General features: G+C 36.6%; 1 protein-coding gene and 1 long non-coding RNA gene across 2 annotated transcripts; both read right to left on the bottom strand.

Annotated features, from left to right (window-relative positions):
- Positions 1-1,418: 1,418 nt before the first annotated feature.
- Positions 1,419-3,078, bottom strand: LOC114286042 (uncharacterized). The gene is made up of 3 exons (XR_014360264.1): positions 2,616-3,078; positions 1,684-1,824; positions 1,419-1,604 (listed from the first exon to the last, which is right to left on the bottom strand). It is a non-coding gene; the product is annotated as an uncharacterized LOC114286042 (long non-coding RNA).
- A 9,422-nt stretch (positions 3,079-12,500) lies between these two features.
- On the bottom strand, positions 12,501-13,660 carry LOC114271618 (2-hydroxyisoflavanone dehydratase). The gene has a single exon (XM_028213227.2). It carries the CDS (start codon positions 13,557-13,559, stop codon positions 12,645-12,647), a length of 915 nt encoding a protein of 304 aa, XP_028069028.2. The 5' UTR covers positions 13,560-13,660; the 3' UTR covers positions 12,501-12,644.
- Positions 13,661-18,434: the final 4,774 nt, after the last annotated feature.

The raw sequence follows: 18,434 nt of genomic DNA, 5'->3' as shown, positions 1-18,434 counted from the left end.
GTTCCATTTCACTACGTTAGAGTGATTATAAGATGCAATCTTATGACTCATAATAATTATTTTTTATTATGAATATAGTAAGGTTTGGTTATAACCCATAATAGTGTTGAATATGCATCAATTCAACAGTTCAATTTTTTTTTGGGCCCTCCTTTAATCTAACAACAAAAAATTAAGATGCATATAATATGTCCGTCACAAAAAACAATTCAATCAACAATAATTGCAAGATTTTCTGCATAAATAGTGATCTTCACAAAATAACTCAAAACACAAGTTTATTTTTTGCCTCTCTTTCAAAAAAGCTTTATACCAAAATTACATGAAATAATTCTCTGAATATTTATCAATGATGAAGTAAACCCCAACGCTTGTGCTACAACGAAGGCCTTCTATGTTGCAGTTTAGCCTATGTACCTCACTCTCCGATGGTTACATCTGTGTCAATTCGACAGCTACGTGCATACATGATTGTTGGCTTCAATGATTGCTTTGGCTTTATTCTGATCAATCTGTATTCCTTTCTTGTGAACAACATAGCCCAAGAAATTTCCAGATGATACACCAAAAGCACATTTAAGAGGATTGAGCTTTAATTTGAACTTCCTCATCCTTTCAAAAGCTGCTTCTAAGTGAAACAGGTGCTCTTCCATGGATTGGGACTTAACCACAATGTCATCAATATAACATTCCAAATATCCTCCAATAAGATCATGAAAGATAGTGTTCATGGCTCTTTGATATGTCACTACTACAAATATAGATAAAGATCACACTTTTTTAGTGTGATGTATGTTTTTTAATCACACCTTTTAAGTTTTATTAAAGTGTGGTCTTTAAGAGTGATTAAAAATGATCATTTTTAATCACACTTTTTAAGTGTCATTAAAAAATGCTTTCATCACATCTTTTAAGTGTGATTAAAAACATTTAGATCACACCTTTTAAGTGTGATTAAAAACTTTAGATCACACCTTTTAAGTGTGGTTAAAAACTTTTAGATCACACCTTTTAAGTGTGATTAAAAACTTTAGATCACACCTTTTAAGTGTGATTAAAAATATTTAGATCACACCTTTTAAGTGTGGTTAAAAACATTTAGATCACAGCTTTTAAGTGTGATTAAAAACTTTAGATCACAGCTTTTAAGTGTGATTAAAAACTTTAGATCACACCTTTTAAGTGTGATTAAAAATATTTAGATCACACCTTTTAAGTGTGGTTAAAAACATTTAGATCACAGCTTTTAAGTGTGATTAAAAACTTTAGATCACACCTTTTAAGTGTGATTAATAACTAATAAAACCTGTGATAAAAAAAATTTTGACATATTTAAAGAATAATCAATATTATTTTTGCACGCTCATTTGAATAATGTAATACACACTATATACTATATTTTGAATCACAACCATATATTGAATGAAATAATATCATATATTTCATAAATGAAAGTTAAATGTTTAAAAGTATATACAAAGAAATTAATAAAAAAAAAATTAACTGTGATTACATACATTAAAAAATAAAAAATAAAAAACTTGAAAAAAGTAAGTTCTTGAATTCTTTGACCATATTTTGCATCTCTCCAAGAAATTTCTGACCTGAAAAATAAAAAAACAAATTAATTTAAAAATCGCCAGAAGCATATGAATAAACTTACTAATTAATTTATAAACTTACATTTAGATCACACCAAAAATAATGTAATTTATCCAGTTGTTAAACTGCCCCAATCCTTTCCCCACAGCCACCAAAAAATTTGAAGCACAAACTTCTTGAATTCTTTGACTATATTTTGCATCTTTCTAATTAATTTCTGACCTGAAAAATGAAAATACAAATTAATTCAAAGACCGCTACAAACACAAATTGCCTTTTAGCAACTCCAAAACCAAACTATCAACCTATATGGGAATCAATCAACTCTGCTGTGGTTATGCATCAACTGACTGTATATGTGATGATCAATGTCAAGCAAGCATGACATGTTAGAGTGACACACATTCACAAGAATTATTGCATGAATGTTAAATCAAATATCATTATACTTAATCCCTCCATACAAAATTTTCCGATATGTAGTGATATGACATTGAATGTGTTTGTTAGCAATTCATAGTATTGCTTTAGTAATAATAATGCTTGGGCAAATCATGAAAATCATAGAGAGAAATTCACAAGCTAATAAGATCAATAAAGTAGTAATAACTCTATAAGTTCACCTGGTTTCAAATATATAATCACTTTCAAAGTTTTCTAGTTTGTTTTCTTCACTGATTAAAACATCAGAGGGTTTGACCTATTTCTGCTTGCTGCTACAATCAGTAGGTTATTTATTTTATTGTTATTATCACCATCATTATTATTTTTTCTTGTTCACTGATAATTTTCTTTGGTTTTATATCCTTCTAGGAGTAAAGCGACTAAGGTTTCCAAAAAACTACAATGTGGGCCTCAGGATCAGGTGAGTAGGTCCATGACCAATTCACCTGTCATTAGCCCATCCAACTTTTTTTACATTCGCATTATCTATAAATTTTTAGAATGAATAGATAGAATAGTATTATAAAAACAGATACCAAAGTATTATTTTTAACAGCCGTGGTACTTACAGGGGTTAGGGGAGGAGCCTCAGGAGGCAGCTGGTAATTCTCAACCCGTGTAATAGAGACTGAAAGATCAGCAATTGTGGATCCCTGAATCAAAAAGGCCAAAAATATAAAAATATAAAATAAATCTAAGGGTTAATAGAAACTGTTTCATCCTCATAGACCTGCAAAACAAGATGAAACCATTGAAGGAAATTAATAAATCACAAAACATAGAGCCAAAACTGTGGGTTCTCTTTCTTTTAGGTAAATAAGTTATAAATTAAAAACAATAACATATACAGGTTTACAAGAGGCATCCCTCAGGCACCACAAAACTAACAACAGACACAGAGAAAAAAACAAAAGGCTCTTTAGCCAGACAACATTGTCATCAAACGAACAGAAACTGACACAAAAAGGCGCAAAAAAGAAAGGAAAACAACACAAAAATGCAAATTAAGTCCATTATCTTTTTCTCTTTTTGTTTATCTCTACCAATTCACCTGTCATTAGCCCAGTAGAACTATGATTTGTTTTATGCACTAGTGTATCATGGTGTTTCCTAATCCTCGTAGACTAAGCTACCTTTTTCTGATAGATCTTCTAGTTGGACAGAAACTTGTAAACCCATTGATTGGGGTGTTGCCACGATGGTGACCGATGGACAGACAATCACGCTAAAAAAAAGGGTTAAATTCAAAGCATAAGCACACATATACAAGGTATGAGAAAGAAATAATCACTTACAAAAAAGACAGATAGACGCTTTCAAACTTTCACATACCTTATTTTATAAAATTAAGTAATAACAACCAAATGACCATGATACATGACACATGATAGAGAAAAGATGATGACCTAAATAAGTGCACTTTTTTATTTTTACGAAAAGATATGCAGAAAAGTAGAGAGGTGATCTGATGAAAAAAAAAAAAAAAAAGATGGATTATTTTTAGGTTGCCAAACTTGGCCATAATACATGATACAAGACCTGTGAGCTATAAACATGCTTTAAACAAGTAGAATCTTAAAATGCAGTAATCTATGAATACCTTTCTTTCACTCAATCAAGGCTTTGCAGATCCAACATCAAGTCCTCGATATACCTGTAACACAAACCAAATTCAATCAACTTAGCTAGCAGTTGTATTGTAATTAGCTCAGTGTTTACTTTTTCCTCAAATTTTTACGTAACCAAACAAGAGCTATCGGCGCGAAAATCTCTAAAACCTGGACAGAGTCAGCACTGATGATCTCTCCGTTGAGGCGTTTCGCGAGCTCCAAAGCGAGCCTGCTTTTGCCGGCACCGGTGGGGCCGGAAATCACGATTACCTTCTCCTTTTTTCCGGCGACGGAGGCTGAGCAGTTGGTGACGAACAGTCGGCGGCGGAAAGAGAGCGCGGAGGAGTGTATGGGGAGAGGAATCGCCGCCGTGTGAGAGAAGCGGAAGCAACACGCACGGAGGCCCCGAAAGCCGCTTACCATTTGCTGCGACGAAAGCGAAGAAGAAGAAGAAGATTAGGGAGATGTGGTTCCTCAACGTCGACTTCGGCAACTGCAACGGCGACGACCCAGTGTCTCTCCTCGTGCGTTTCTCTCTCTGTTCTTCGCAGTGAGATATTGAGTTAGCACGTGGACATTCTAGGGCTCATTTCTAAAATTCAAGTAAAACAACATAAAAGAGGCGTATGTTGTGCTTCATTCAAATATTGTTACAATTAATTAATTTGACAGAGGAAGGTGATAAAGAATTAATCAGATTTCGCCTATAACAATTTATCTTGAATTGCTGCCTTTCAATTTTTGTAGTTGTACAGAATCAATCTCTTTACTATTCACTTTACATATTATTTTTTGTATTAAAATTTGTAAACTTATAAAAGTAATTTTTAGATTTATAATTTTAAATTTACAAATTCTTTCACATTTGATAATAAAATTTAGCTCTATATAATTGCTAGTGGAAAAAATTAAATAATTACTTGGATCACACAACTAGTAAGTTTGGTCAAATTTAGATATTATTTTAATCAAATGAAAACTAATATAAATGACTAATTTGATTTTTTATAAATATGTTCTACTCGATATTTTTTAAAAAATAAACGGTTCAGATCATCAAAATATGACCCAAAACGGGCCCCAATGAGACGTACAACAATCACAGATGTGCTCATTACATAGTAATGACTCATTCTCCATATAAATATACTAGCGTATGTCCGTGCCTAAAGGTACGGTGTAAATAATATTAAGATTAAAATAGAGTTATAAAAATAACAAATCCAATTGTATAATTGCATTGTGTCATGATCTAGAACCAAGAGATGAAAGATAGAGAGAGAGTGAGACAGAAAAAGACAGAGAAACAAGAGATGAACAAGAGATAAACAAAAAGAGAGAGAAAGAAAGCGAAAAGAGATTAACGAGAGAGAGGCATAAAAAAAAAAGAGAGAGAGAGAGAATAAAGAAAAACGAGAGAGACAGAGAGATAGAGAGAGAGAGAGACAAAAAAAAAAGAGAGAGACAAAAGATGCTCGAGAGATAGACAAAAAGAGAGAGAGAGAGAGAGAGAGAGAGAGAGAGAGAGAGAATAGCAAAAAGAGATAAACGAGAGAGAGACAGAGAAAGAAGAAAGATGAGTGAGAGATACAAGGAGAAAGAGAGACAGACAGACAGAGAAGAGTGATGAGTGAGAGACAGAAAGAGAAGAGAGATAGAGACAGAGACATAAAGAAAGAGAGACAGACAGAGAAGAGTGATGCGTGAAAGAGAGAAAGAGAAGAGAGACAGAGACACAGAGAGAAAGAGAGAGAGACAGACAGACAGAGAAGAGTGATGAGTGAGAGAGAGAAAGAAAAGAGAGACAGAGATAGAGACAGAGAGACAGGAATGCTGTCTTGTGGACATCTGAATGCTGTCTTGCAGATTTGGTTATAGCCGGAATGCCCATCCATCATTGACAAGACTTGGTGACCTGCTGATCTGTCCACCAGCAAGTCCACTATAGGCATAGGGTACTCATCTTTGGGAGTTGCCAGATTTAAATTTCTGAAATCGATACATACCCTCATTTTGCCATTCTTCTTGACTACAGGTACAATATTAGATAGCCACTCGACATACCTGGCTGTTCTAATAAAACCTGCCTTGAGGAGTCTAAGGATCTCTTCCTTGACCTTCTGAATTACTTCTGGACTCATCCTCCTTGGTTTCTGCTTGTAAGGCTTGAAATTAGGCTTCATGGGGAGCCTATGTTCCACTAATGACCTATCCAATCCTGGTAGTTCATTATAAGGCCATGCAAAGCAATCTTTGTATTTCTTCAAAACAACCAATAGCTGGTTTCTGTCCAGAGCATTCAAACAAGCACTTATGTAAGTGGGCTGTTGTACAGAACCTTCCCCTAGATTTACTTCTTCTAAAGGGTCTTGTGCATGAGAACTCCCTCTGGTTTCTTCTACCTTTGAAGTGATCTTCAAGCTTGGTTCTGCCCCCAGGTTCTTCAATTCAATATCTCTGTCCTCCTCTTCATAGACAAAATCTGTCCACAAGGCTTCCTCTTCCTGTATCTCCTGGACTTTTGTTTCAATGTCCAAGGCACAGTACTTACCAAGAGTCAAGACTCTAGCCTGTTGCTGCTGCTGTTTGCAGCCAATTATCATGGCCTCTCTCTCTTGCTCCTGAACTTTCTGGACTATTGCTTTTATGTCCAATGCTGAAAATTTAATCAAAGCCAAGGACTTGGCTTCTTGTGGTTCCTCTCTTCGCCTATAACCAGGCATCATTGTCATCTCTAAGGACAACCTCTTCATCAGCACTTTTTTGGACTAAGTGCTTCAGGTGTGTCACCTCCTCATCAGCCGTCACTTCGGCTGAGCTGTCATCTTTCATCAGTATACTGAGAGGTGTCACTTCCTCAATATACAATTTAGCCTCCGCAAAGTCTGCACAGGCTATGAAGGGTTGAGGATCTGCATCGATTTCCTCTGTCTCTCCATTGCCTAAAGCCATCATGATTTTCTGATGTAAAGAAGAAGGCACACATTTGTTAGTGTGGATCCAATCCCTTCCAAGCAAAGCATTGTATTTAGCATTACTGTCGATTACGAAGAATGTTGTCATACAATCCCTGGTTCCCACACTTAAATTAATGGGTAGAATCCCCTGAGCCATTTGCTTATCTCCAGCAAAACCAGCAATGGTTGTGCTGGTTGGTATCAACCTGGGATTCTTTTTTCCTAGTTTCTTCAAAGAAGATTTCGGGAGTAGGTTTACTGCTGCCCCATTGTCTATCAGGACTCGGTTTAGCTGTATCCCATCAAAGAAAGCCTTGATGTACAAAGGCCTGACGTGCTGCGTCATCGAATCTGAGGGGTACTCGAATGGATACGATAGATTGATGCTTACCACTTCCTCACTTTCATATTCATCTTCCATCGGGGCAACCATTTCGAAGTTATCTTGCACCATGCTTGCTTGCGAGTCTTCACTAGAGATCTGAACTGGATCAGCTTCCTGCCCCTCCTGATTTTCATCTTCAGCTTGGAATTCCTATGGTAGTATGTGTACCATGTTCACTGATACTGGGGGAAACGAGCCAAACTGGATGGCTGGCTGTACTTGTTCCCCCTCTTGGTTACTTTGGTTGACTCCCTCAGAAATATCCTGCATGATGCATTCTGGTATTTCATTGCTAACTGATCCCTTCGAAGAATCTTTCTCAACTGGCTCTTCAGTCAGAAATGTTTGTTCAGCCATGAAGGCTTCGAACATCTCTTCTTCCATTATTTCTTTCTTTTGGCTTGTGCCAATCTCTTCTTCCGTCTCACTGTCACTCTCCATCAGAGTCTTCTCCAATCCAACTAAACTAGACTTCTCTCTGGCTGTTAGTTCGGCATGAACCTTAGCCAATTGTTCTCGGCTGCAAACCACTTTGCTCTGTGGAACCGGCTTTGGAGCATGGTCTGACTTTGGGTTCTTCCTTCCTTCCGTTTTGACTAGTGAAGAATTTTCTCCACTTTCCTTCAGATCTTTCTGGTACTGGGTGTACCTGCGCTGAATTTTTCTCCTCTGCGACCTTGAGATGACTGGGACCATGTCTGATTCCCTTGTCTTTGGGTGTTTAAGCAGCACCCAGTTATTTGGAGCCACCATAGGAGGCCTGATCATCCTGCCTTGGTTTACAACATCTCCTCGAACAGGCAATTCTCTAGGTTTGTTTTGCATTACAAACCAGTCTGGGACTCCAGGTACCCATGAACTTGCTGATTCAGACGCTGAACTGCCCTTTTCCACCTTCGAAGCGATCTTCGAAACTGGCCGTGAAGGTAAGTGCTTGGTTTTGTCCTCATGTTTTGAATCTGATTCAGACCTTCGATAAGGGTGACCATTTTCCGTCCTGCGTGAAACTGGTCTAGGGGGCCAATCTCTGGCTTTGATTCCATGAACTGAACCCCTCTCTAGTTTTCTTTCAGAATGGCCACTCTCCATTCTATAATAGTTATGTGGCCTGGATTCATGCAAGAGCTTCTTGCCTTTGTCATGCATTCTGTTCACCACAGGCTCAACCACTGGTGGTCTCTGCCTATCACTAGCCGGATACGGCCTTTTGTTGTAAGCATTGGTTGACTTAGGACGTCTCTGAACATCCCTGTAGTATTGCTTCCCATCAGTTGGAAGCCCCTTCAGCCACTTGTAACTGAGTCTGCACCTGGGGCACATTCTCTGCATCACCGCTGCTTCCAAGGAGTTGTCATCTAGTGTTTCTTCGTCAGATTGCTCCTCCTGATGTGAGAAACCTTGTCCAATAGCTGATGGGTTCCTAGCCTCCTTCTTAGCAGTTATCTGGTTGGCAGTATGCATTTGCACGTTGACCTCTTCCAACTCTTGCAGAGATAGATTCTAGAAGTTTGGTACAACCACATTAGCTGTGCCTTCTCCAACTTCCGGAAACGGATCACTGTCAATTCCCATGGCTTTTTCTGTTTTAGCTGGGAACTTCAAACTTCCTTTCCGAATCTGTTCTTGGATCCTGTCTCGAAAAACAATGCAGTTTTTAGTCGAGTGAGACCAAGAATTATGCCATTTACAGTATACTTTTCCTTTCAGTTCATCTGGAGATGGTAGTTTTACTCCTTTTGGTAACTTAAGGAAATTAGCCGCGAGCAAATAATCAAAGATGTCATCTGCTTTTGTTAAATCGAAAGAGTATTTTCTGTGAAAGTCTTTCTTTTTAAACTGCTGGTCTATAGTTGTATCCTTATGAATTAATGCTTCACAGATTACGGGTTCTTTGCCTACAATCTCTGCTGCATCTATTTCATAATTAGGATCTCTATAATATGTCCTATATGATGCATTATTTCGATCTTGTTCTTCTTCTAATAATGCTTCATATCGAGACACCTTATAGGTCAGTTCGACCAAATCTCTGAATTCAGTTGAATCAAACTTCTTTCGAAGCCTGAATTCTAAACCATTTTGAGCCAATCTGACGAATTCTGGCTCTGGCAAGATGACTCTACATTTATTTCGAGCCCTTTTAAATCTGGCAATAAACTGAGTAGCCTTTTCTTCAGGCCTTTGACTTAATCTAGCCAAATCTGCCATAGATACTTCTGGCTCTGATTGGAAGAATTGGGCATGAAATGCCTCTTCCATTTGTTGCCAATTTTGAATGGAGCCAGGTGTAAGGTTGATGTACCATATAAATGCTCCCCCCGTTAGGGAATTTGGAAATAATCTCAGTTTCATATAGTCATGATTAGTAAATTCACCGCATTGAGCAGCAAACCTAGCAATATGTTCTATCGTTGATTGATTTCCAGTCCCATAAAAAAGGGTAAAATCTGGTATCCTGAATCCCCTTGGGTATTCATGTACCCTATCTACCCATTCTGGGTATGGTTTTCTGTATATAGGAGTCTGGACCCCCCGAGCCATTGGTCCACATATCTCCCTAACAATATCAGCAATCTGGTCTCTAGGGACCATATTTTGTGCCTGCTGAACCACTACTGGAGGGGCAAACACAGGATTTGGTGGACAAACTTGTGCTTGTGGTCCTCTTGGTCCATAAGGTGGTAAATTTGGGGCTGGTTGTCCTTGCGGTGCAGGTTGCTGTTGAGGGTGTGGGTAACCCCTTTGAGCCTGACCTGCGAAAGGACCTGCAAAAGGTGCTGGAACAGGTATTGTGTCTCTGCTATTTGTAGGAAAACCCTCCAACCCCCCGGGTGTAAATTCGAATAAGGGATTAGTGTACCCCCTTGTGCCAGGCATGGCCTCGAACATGGGATTTGTAACCATTCTTATGCCAGTTTCTTGTACTTGGCCAGATCCACCAACCTGTGTGGCTTCATTATTAAGTACTGAGGCATTTTGGCCTGTTATAGGCCTTGAAATGGGTTCATACCAAGACTGAGGTGATGGTCTTTCAAAGTTTTGGGTACTAGTTTGACCATTAGAATGTCCATTAACTTGCATAGGCTGTTTTTCTCTAGCCAATCTTTGTTGGGGGACATTTACAACTTCCTCCGTGTGTCTTGTGTTTGTTGGTTGGTGGTTATTCATTCGATCCAAAAAGGATGTTGCCCACCTTTCCATTGTGTTCATTAATTGTTGTCCCATGGCATTTACTAAACCATCCCATGGATTTGTTGGTTGAATAAATGGCACAGTGGACGGTCCAATTCCTTGGTTTTGTCCGATAATATGAACATATGGTTCTTGTCCAGAAGTACTGGTCTGTTCGACCATAGGTTCTGACAATATAGGAGTTTCCACAGGATGTGTTACCACATTATCCTCTGAATTTGGTATTTCTACCTCTCCTTCCACGCTTTCTTCCAAGCGTTCATTTTCTCCTTGTCGTCTTCTTCTAGCCATTTTTAATTATGTCCCACCGGGCGTGCCAAAAATATATGTTGGCTTTTTGGCTTTTCGAAGGGTATTTTTGTGAATGTGAGCGTGCCAGCAAGGATCAATCAGTCCTTACAGAAATTGTGATTGCCAACCAATTATCAGACGATTGTGTTTTAGTTCTTTTCAGCCTCAATGAAGAGGACTTTTACTGGTGGCTTGACTTAGGAGAAGTTAATAGAAATAATAGTAATATGAAGAACAATTGAAGTATTTCATAAAAATGAACACTTACAATGGTTCGAACTCAGCCTCAGAGAGGTTTACAACAGCAATCTACTTGGATCTACTTGAAGCTACTCCTATGAATCGAAGTGCAGTGCGGGTATTTAAAGTGCAGGTATTTAAAGAACAGGTATTTAAAGACTGGAAATGTAAAAGACTGGAAAAGAAAATATATGAAGTAAATGACTGGTTTGTATGATCTGAGTCCGTCCTTTTTTCTGGGGGCTGCCCCGCTATTTATACTCGTCAGTGATGACCTTCGAACTGCACTTCGAACCGTCGAACTGCTCCTCCATGATCGCTGATCATGCTTCCTTACAAGTAGCTCCATTACGCCATTACTGGCAGTTGAGTTTCCCTCTTGTACTTGAATTTGAATATGAGTAACCGTTGAAGATATGTCATCTTGCATCCCGTTATTGATCTAGTGTTACTCAGATCAGGTGAGGACCAATATTTATTGCCACGTGTACGATCATGATTAAAGGCTTGAATAACCTCCCTTTATTACCCTTACTCTGCCACGTGTCGAACTGTAACTGGCTTTTACAAAATATGTAGCCAACAATGATTTTAAAAAACGTAATTCTTTCTCTTTTAAAACTTTTTATTGGGGAACATAAAAGAGCTTGATAAATAAGGATTAATGAAGAAATATGAAACACCAAAACAAATTAAATATAAGATCTAATTACATTTCATTTTCCAAATTCATAAATCAAATATAATTTTAAAAATATTTATATTTAAACTGTCGAACAACCCAACTACTTATTTTAAAAGTATCTAATAATCACTCTTGGCAATGATTGGTGGCCACAAATTCTGTGGCTTAAATGGCCCGAAAATGTCAAAACGACGTCGTTTTGGGTACAAAACAACTCCGAAAATATCAAAACGACATCGTTTTGACATTTTCGAACTATTTAAGCTACAGAATTTGTAACTACCAAACATTTTTCAATCACTCTAAGCGTTACTACTACTACTTCAAAAAGAGCCACAATATTTTATTAGTGTGGAGCCATTGTGAAACAAGTAGAGTTAATTTTCCCCACTCAAAGTATTTTAAAAACTTTATTTTTGCATATATAATTTTTAAAAATGCTTTTCAATTTGCCAACTTTTGAAAATTTTGTTGCCACTAAGGCTTAATTTGGGAATATATTTTTTTAGTAATTTTTAGTTATTTAGCTAAAATATGATGCAAAAAAAAAATTTAATATATTTGGAATGATTTTTTGATTTTTTACAAAAAGATATACGAAAAATAAAGAGAAAAATGAATATTTAAATTTTTAATATAGGCCGTTGGTTTTTTTTATTTTTTTAGTAACTTTTTAACTTTTAGGTTAAAAAAATTACTTCCCAAACAAAACCTAAATCTACCCATAAAGTCTTTGCAATTGCTTATTTTATCAATTTTTTGTTGCCATATTAAAGTTTTATTTATTTGTTATTGATATATAGAAATTATATCACATTTAGGCTTGGTTTGGGAAGTAAGTTAGCTTTTTGGCTTTTTGGTTTTTTTGGCTATTTTAGCCTGGGCTAAAAAGCTTGGTTTGGGAAGGGCTTTTTGGCTTTTTGACTTTTTGGCTTTTTTGACTTTTTTTGTGAGAGAAGAATGTAATGATTATAGGTTGGATGTGATATTTTGTTTGTTATAGCTAAAATAGCCTATTTTGTTTTTTGTGACTAAAATAGCCAAAAAAACCTGAAAACCATCTTGCCAAACAGAGGCTTAGGACTTAATAATCCTTCAAAAGCTAATAACCCATTATTATGCATTGAATTATCATAATCACGTTTTCATGGGATTCTGGATACATCATTGAAGAAACATATTTCCACAACAAACCCATTTCATTTCATCACATAAAAAAATCTTAAAACAGGGCCCAACTACTCTTGATTGATGAAAGAAACAATCTTTTTAATCAGAGCCACAGCATTATCAGATGTGGTGTGGTGCAGATGGAAACAGTGTTCCTCTCCATCATTCTCCACAATCTCCACCGTCCCTTTCCATCTACTGATCTTCAAATTCTCATAGTAGGCCCTACCTGGCCCACTCAGATGATCTTTCTCAGCCACGAACACCAACACCCTCTCACACCCAAGCCTACCGAGATCCTCTACGCTCGGTTTCATCCTAGTATCATCAAGCCCACTATTTGATGGACACATGTACAACCACATCTTATCATCAAGCTCCACACCACCAAAAAACGGGTGGACCAAAAACGCCCCTACTAATCTAATCCCGGGTAACCCAATCGTCCCCGCCCGAAACGCCATCGTATGAGATATATTCCCTCCGGCACTATCCCCACCGACGAACACCTGATTAAAATCCGCGTGGTTGTTTAACCACAGGTCGGGCCCATCACCATTAGCATGAGACCCGACCCATTTGAGCGCAGCCCATGAATCGTCATAACAGGCCGGAATCGGGTGCTCTGGTGCCAGCCTGTACTCGACGGATACGGCAATGACGTGGGCTTCGGCAGCGAGGGTTCGGACGTGGGCGTCGTAGCTGGGGGAAAAGGCGGACATTAAGGAGAATGCGCCGCCGTGGATGTAGAGGAGAACGGGGAGTTTTAGGGTCGGGTCGGATATTCGGGGCGTGAAGATCCGGGCTGAGACTTGGGGATTGTCGGAGATGATGACGTCTTTGGATTGGACGCCGGTGATGGGGTCGACGCCGGTGGGAGGGAGTTTTTGCGGCGGCCAGAGGAATTTTTCAACGCGGCCGCCTTTGTAAACTCGGAAGAAGGGAAACTCGTGGGTCACTTCTTCTGGGTTTGTGGACGCCATGGCTAGGGATTTATGAAGATGAATGAGAATGTGAATTTCTAAGGGAAATGAAGGCAAGTTATATAGATGGCGATAGACAAGTGGACTCTCAACTCAAGAAACACTTAGGTGTCGTTTGGTAACACTTACGTTTTCAGTTTTCTGTTTATATTTACAAAAATTTTAAAAACTCAAATAAAAATTTGTTTGGTAAAATTTTTGATTTATAAATCAGTGGTCTCAGTTTATTAATTTGACCAAAAAATGAAAACACAAAAAATGTGTTTCCATTTTGAGTTTTCAGTTTTTTTTTTTTACCACCCAACACTAGTCACCACCCGCTACCATTTTCCGCCACCGTCTTCCGCCACCACCACCCACCCCCCACCACCTGCCACCACCACTCACCACCCACTTGCCATCACCATCCGCCACCACCACCGGCCACCTACCCACCGGCCACCACCTACCTACCACCCACTCGCCACCACCACCCACCCCCCACCACCACCCACCACCGGCCACCACCAGCCACTTACAGGCCACCACCCACCTGCCACCCCTCGCCGCCGCCACCACCACCACCACCCACCACCTACCTACCATCCACCCGCCACCACCCACCACTACCATCCACCGCCCACCACCACCACCTGCCACATACTTGCCACTACCACTCACCACCCACCTGCCACCACTACCCATCTGCCATCTACCCGTCACCACCACCCGCCACCCACCTGCCACCACCACCCACCACTCACCACCACCACCACCACCCACTCGCTACCACCTAACACCCGGCACAGTCACCCACTCATCCATCACCACCACCACCACCCACCACCCACTTGCCAGCACCACCTACCACCCGCTACCACCACCCACCCGCTACCACCCACCACCCGCCACCATCACCCACCCACAAACCACCACCACCCGCCGCCACCACCACAACCACCACCACCCGCCGCCGTCACCCACCCACCCACCACCACCACCCACCTGCTACCACCAGCTACCCACCACCCACTGTCATTACTTTCCACCACCGTCTTCCGTTGCCACTTGCCACCACTTGCCATTTCTAACTTTTTTTATATTTTTAAAATTTTTTAAACATTTTGTCAATTACCAAACGCGTTTGTAGTTTATATTTTTCTAAAAATAAACAAAAAATAAACAAAAACCAATTTATAAAATTTTTGTAAATATAAACTGAAAACGTAAATGTTACCAAATACACCCTTATATTGTCAAATTTGTGAATGCGTCTCAGATTACCCTAAAATAAAATAAAATTTGTGGATGTGTTTCTGACTAGCTCAATAAAGTTCGTGCAACGGCCATTCTTGTTGCTATAAATGAGCACGAAAGTTCGGTACAACAATTTTTTTTTTTTTTTAAGCAAAAGATTTTGTTTGTAGATGTACTAGGGTATGTGAAAATATTATTGAAATGAAAACGTAATTGAATATCAAATTATTAAGTTAAAATGTAATTTATTTAATTTGTTGAAAAAAAAATTGAGGTGAAAATATAAATAGATGATTCGTATAATTTTTTAAATGAATTTTATAATTAAATTTTTGAAAAGAGTTTGTCAAACACAAAATTTTATTTGGTTGTATATATTAAAAATAATTTTTACAAATTTAAAATTCAAAACTTACTTAGTTTTGAAATTTTCAAAAATAGTTTTTAAATTTTTAATTTGTATTTTATTATTTTTAGTGAACTTTTTAATATTTTAACCAATATTTTTCACTTTTCAAATTTACTCAATTTAAATATTTTGTAAAATTATAAAATTTAGAGAGATGTAGAAATTAAAAAAAAAATTAGAACCTCCTTTGTCTGTGATGCAAACTTAATGATAAACATATAAAAACTGTCCAATTGAATTTAATAATAAATTTTGCTAGAAAATTTTCTTTTTAACAATAAGTAAGTTTCAATAATATCATTGTGATTGATATAGTATTTGAACTCAAATTGTCAATGCAAAAATAGTTATGTTTTTGTTTGTCAAATAGAAATTTGAATGACAAAAAATGGTATTGTCCATGATTAGTAGTGGTGAAGACAATGTAATGGAAATTGCTATAATTTATCAAGAAAATATAAAAATAGTGATGACACAATTATTACCTTGGCCAAGAAAACGTGAAAATAGTGATGACACAAATGCAAATAAAGATCATATCACTAAATATTTACTATTGTAGTATTTTTGTTTATTTAATCTATCTACAATTTGCAACAAAAAATAAGCACTTTATTACCCTGGCCAATAACAGTACCCAAATAAATTTCTATATTCCACGTTTTTTTAGATAATGAGCTTTGGTTAAAATAAGGAAGAGAGATCTCATGGCTATAGTTTTGCATCAATTTTAATCTAATGGTTGAAATCTACCAATTTTTATGGTTTGGCGGTCAATTTACTGTGTAGAAAATTAAATAAATGAAAAAAAATAAATTGCATGCTACTTGATAAATAAATCAATTTAAACATAAATTTTTCAAATTTATAAGTAAACGAAATAGTGAAAAGTAAACACTTAAATGTTATGTAAAATTCAAGCACAACAAAAGTATAAGATTTTAAACAAACAATAAAATGTAAGTCTCACAACACAGAAACATATAATAAAAATTAGACAAAATATACCATTTAATACTTTGCAATAGAGAAAATAAACCACAAATTAAGCACACCAACCAATGCTCTGTAATACAAAAAAAAAAAAATGTCACATAACAAATTAAGTACACCAGCCAATGTTCTATAATACAAAAATATTGCAAAACAACAAATTAAGCACATCAACCAATATTCTACGATACACAAAAAAAAAAAAAAAAAAAAAAACCAATTAAGCACACCAATCAGTGCTCCACAATAGAAAAAAATAACAAATAAATAAAGTACAAATAAATAGATCAATACGTACACAATCCAATCCTATATGAAAATAAATTATCAACTTAATATAAAAGTAACACCCTTCATGATAAAAATATATATGGGAGCAAAAAAATCAAATTCAACCGAATAAAAATATGATTAGTTTTCTTTAACTCAATTCAAAAGCATATAAGGAAGAAAAAAACAAAAAACAAAAAAAAGACTATTATCACTTAGTGTGTTACATTTATAAAAACAAACTTATAGCATAAGCCAATAATTCAAATGAAAGGCTTTACAAAACTATTGTAGGCAGTAAAATTCATATCAATAGGAAACTTTACAAAATTTAGATCGCAGCTAGCATATGTATGCTTTTTACAAAAATAAATATGATCTTCAAACTTGTTCTTTCTTAGAATTCCTAAGAGCACCTCATTACTTTCCAAAAAGTCTTTGTATCAACTTATATGTATCCCCAGTGAAGAGCGTGCATGACAATCTATTAATTTATGAAAATAAAAAAGTTAGTATATTAGTCAAAGAAAATCTATATATATATATATATCAAAACACTTTCAAATAGAAATTATCTTGTTACATCCCCATCGAAGCAATCTAGTTGTATTTATCTTTTTGAGCTCCATATTTTTTTTTCATCTAATCCTACAAAAGTTGACATATATAGTAAAATATTTTAAAAATAACAATTTGTAATCAATAGAAGCAAATTTATCAATAAATAAATTGTACCATTTGACAAAAGTGATTTGATCCAAACGGTGGTCTATAACAAAATTTTAGGAAAAACAATGTTTGTAGTAGAATCTGGCTCACCATTGGGAAGGAGGACACTTATACGATCAAAAGATGTGCATCTAGATAGGGCCACGTACAGTTGCCCATGATTAAACACTGGTGTGCACAAATCAACTCCAACAAATTTCACAGATTGCCCTTGAGATTTATTAATGGCCATGGCATATGCCAATTGAACTGGAAATTGATGTCTTGTCATTGGGAAAAGCATTTTCGAAGAAGACGGTGTCAAGGATATCCTTGGTATGAATACCAAATTGTCAAATTTTTTTCTATTTAAAATTTGAGCTTCAATTATGCGAGTATTGCATCTAGAAACCATCAATTTTGTGCCATTGCACAGTTCATCTTTTTGGTGCAATATTTCTTAATAACATTATAAGGCAGCCCACTTTCAACTCTACCTTAAATGCTGGTAGCCCAGGATGATCTAATGAATTTAAATATTCATTAGGATATCTATTTATTATAGTGCGATCAATTTCATCATCTTCAGACATCTTGTCTGTTGCCAGATAAGTATATGTGTTACCGAGAAAATAGTATTGATAGCACTGATATCATCATTCCGTGCAGAAAAAATTATATGTTCAGTTAAACATGTTGCAGTCGATGTCATTGCCACATCTAGTTGCGGATAAACTACTGAGATTATGTCTTTTAGATCTTGACATTTGTGTATTGTTGATGGAAGTTTAACAATTTTTTAAGGATTGGTCCCAATCTATTTATAAAAATAAATAAATAAAATAGTAAGTAAAATCAATTAAAGTATATAAATGTAAATATATTTCGTCAATTTAAAAGCACCATATAATAGAGAAAAAGTTCGAAGAAATATTACCTCCATCAAGAATTTTGCAAAATTAGCATTTCCAAGATTTGCATGATTCAAGCGCATGTTCAAATTTAAAGACAAAACATGTATATCCTTTCATAGAAAAGAGTGTTTTAATAACGCATTCACAATTTACTCACGAACTCCTTTAGTTATAACTGGTACGATTTGTTGAAAATCTCCACCAAGAACAACAGTGATACCCTAAATGGCTTTTCACTATCACAAATGTCCCAAAGTGTGCGATCAACTACCTCAACACAATGTCTATGCTGCATAGAAACTTCATCCTAGATTATAAGTTTTGTTTCTCTAAACAATTCTGCTT

The sequence above is a fragment of the Camellia sinensis genome, chromosome 2 (genome assembly GCF_055761805.1).
Source record: "Camellia sinensis isolate YWXY chromosome 2, ASM5576180v1, whole genome shotgun sequence".
In the NCBI taxonomy this organism is placed as follows: Eukaryota; Viridiplantae; Streptophyta; class Magnoliopsida; order Ericales; family Theaceae; genus Camellia; species Camellia sinensis.
The sequence above is the reverse complement of the archived record's forward strand: the minus strand, read 5'-3'. Positions and strand labels throughout refer to the sequence as shown.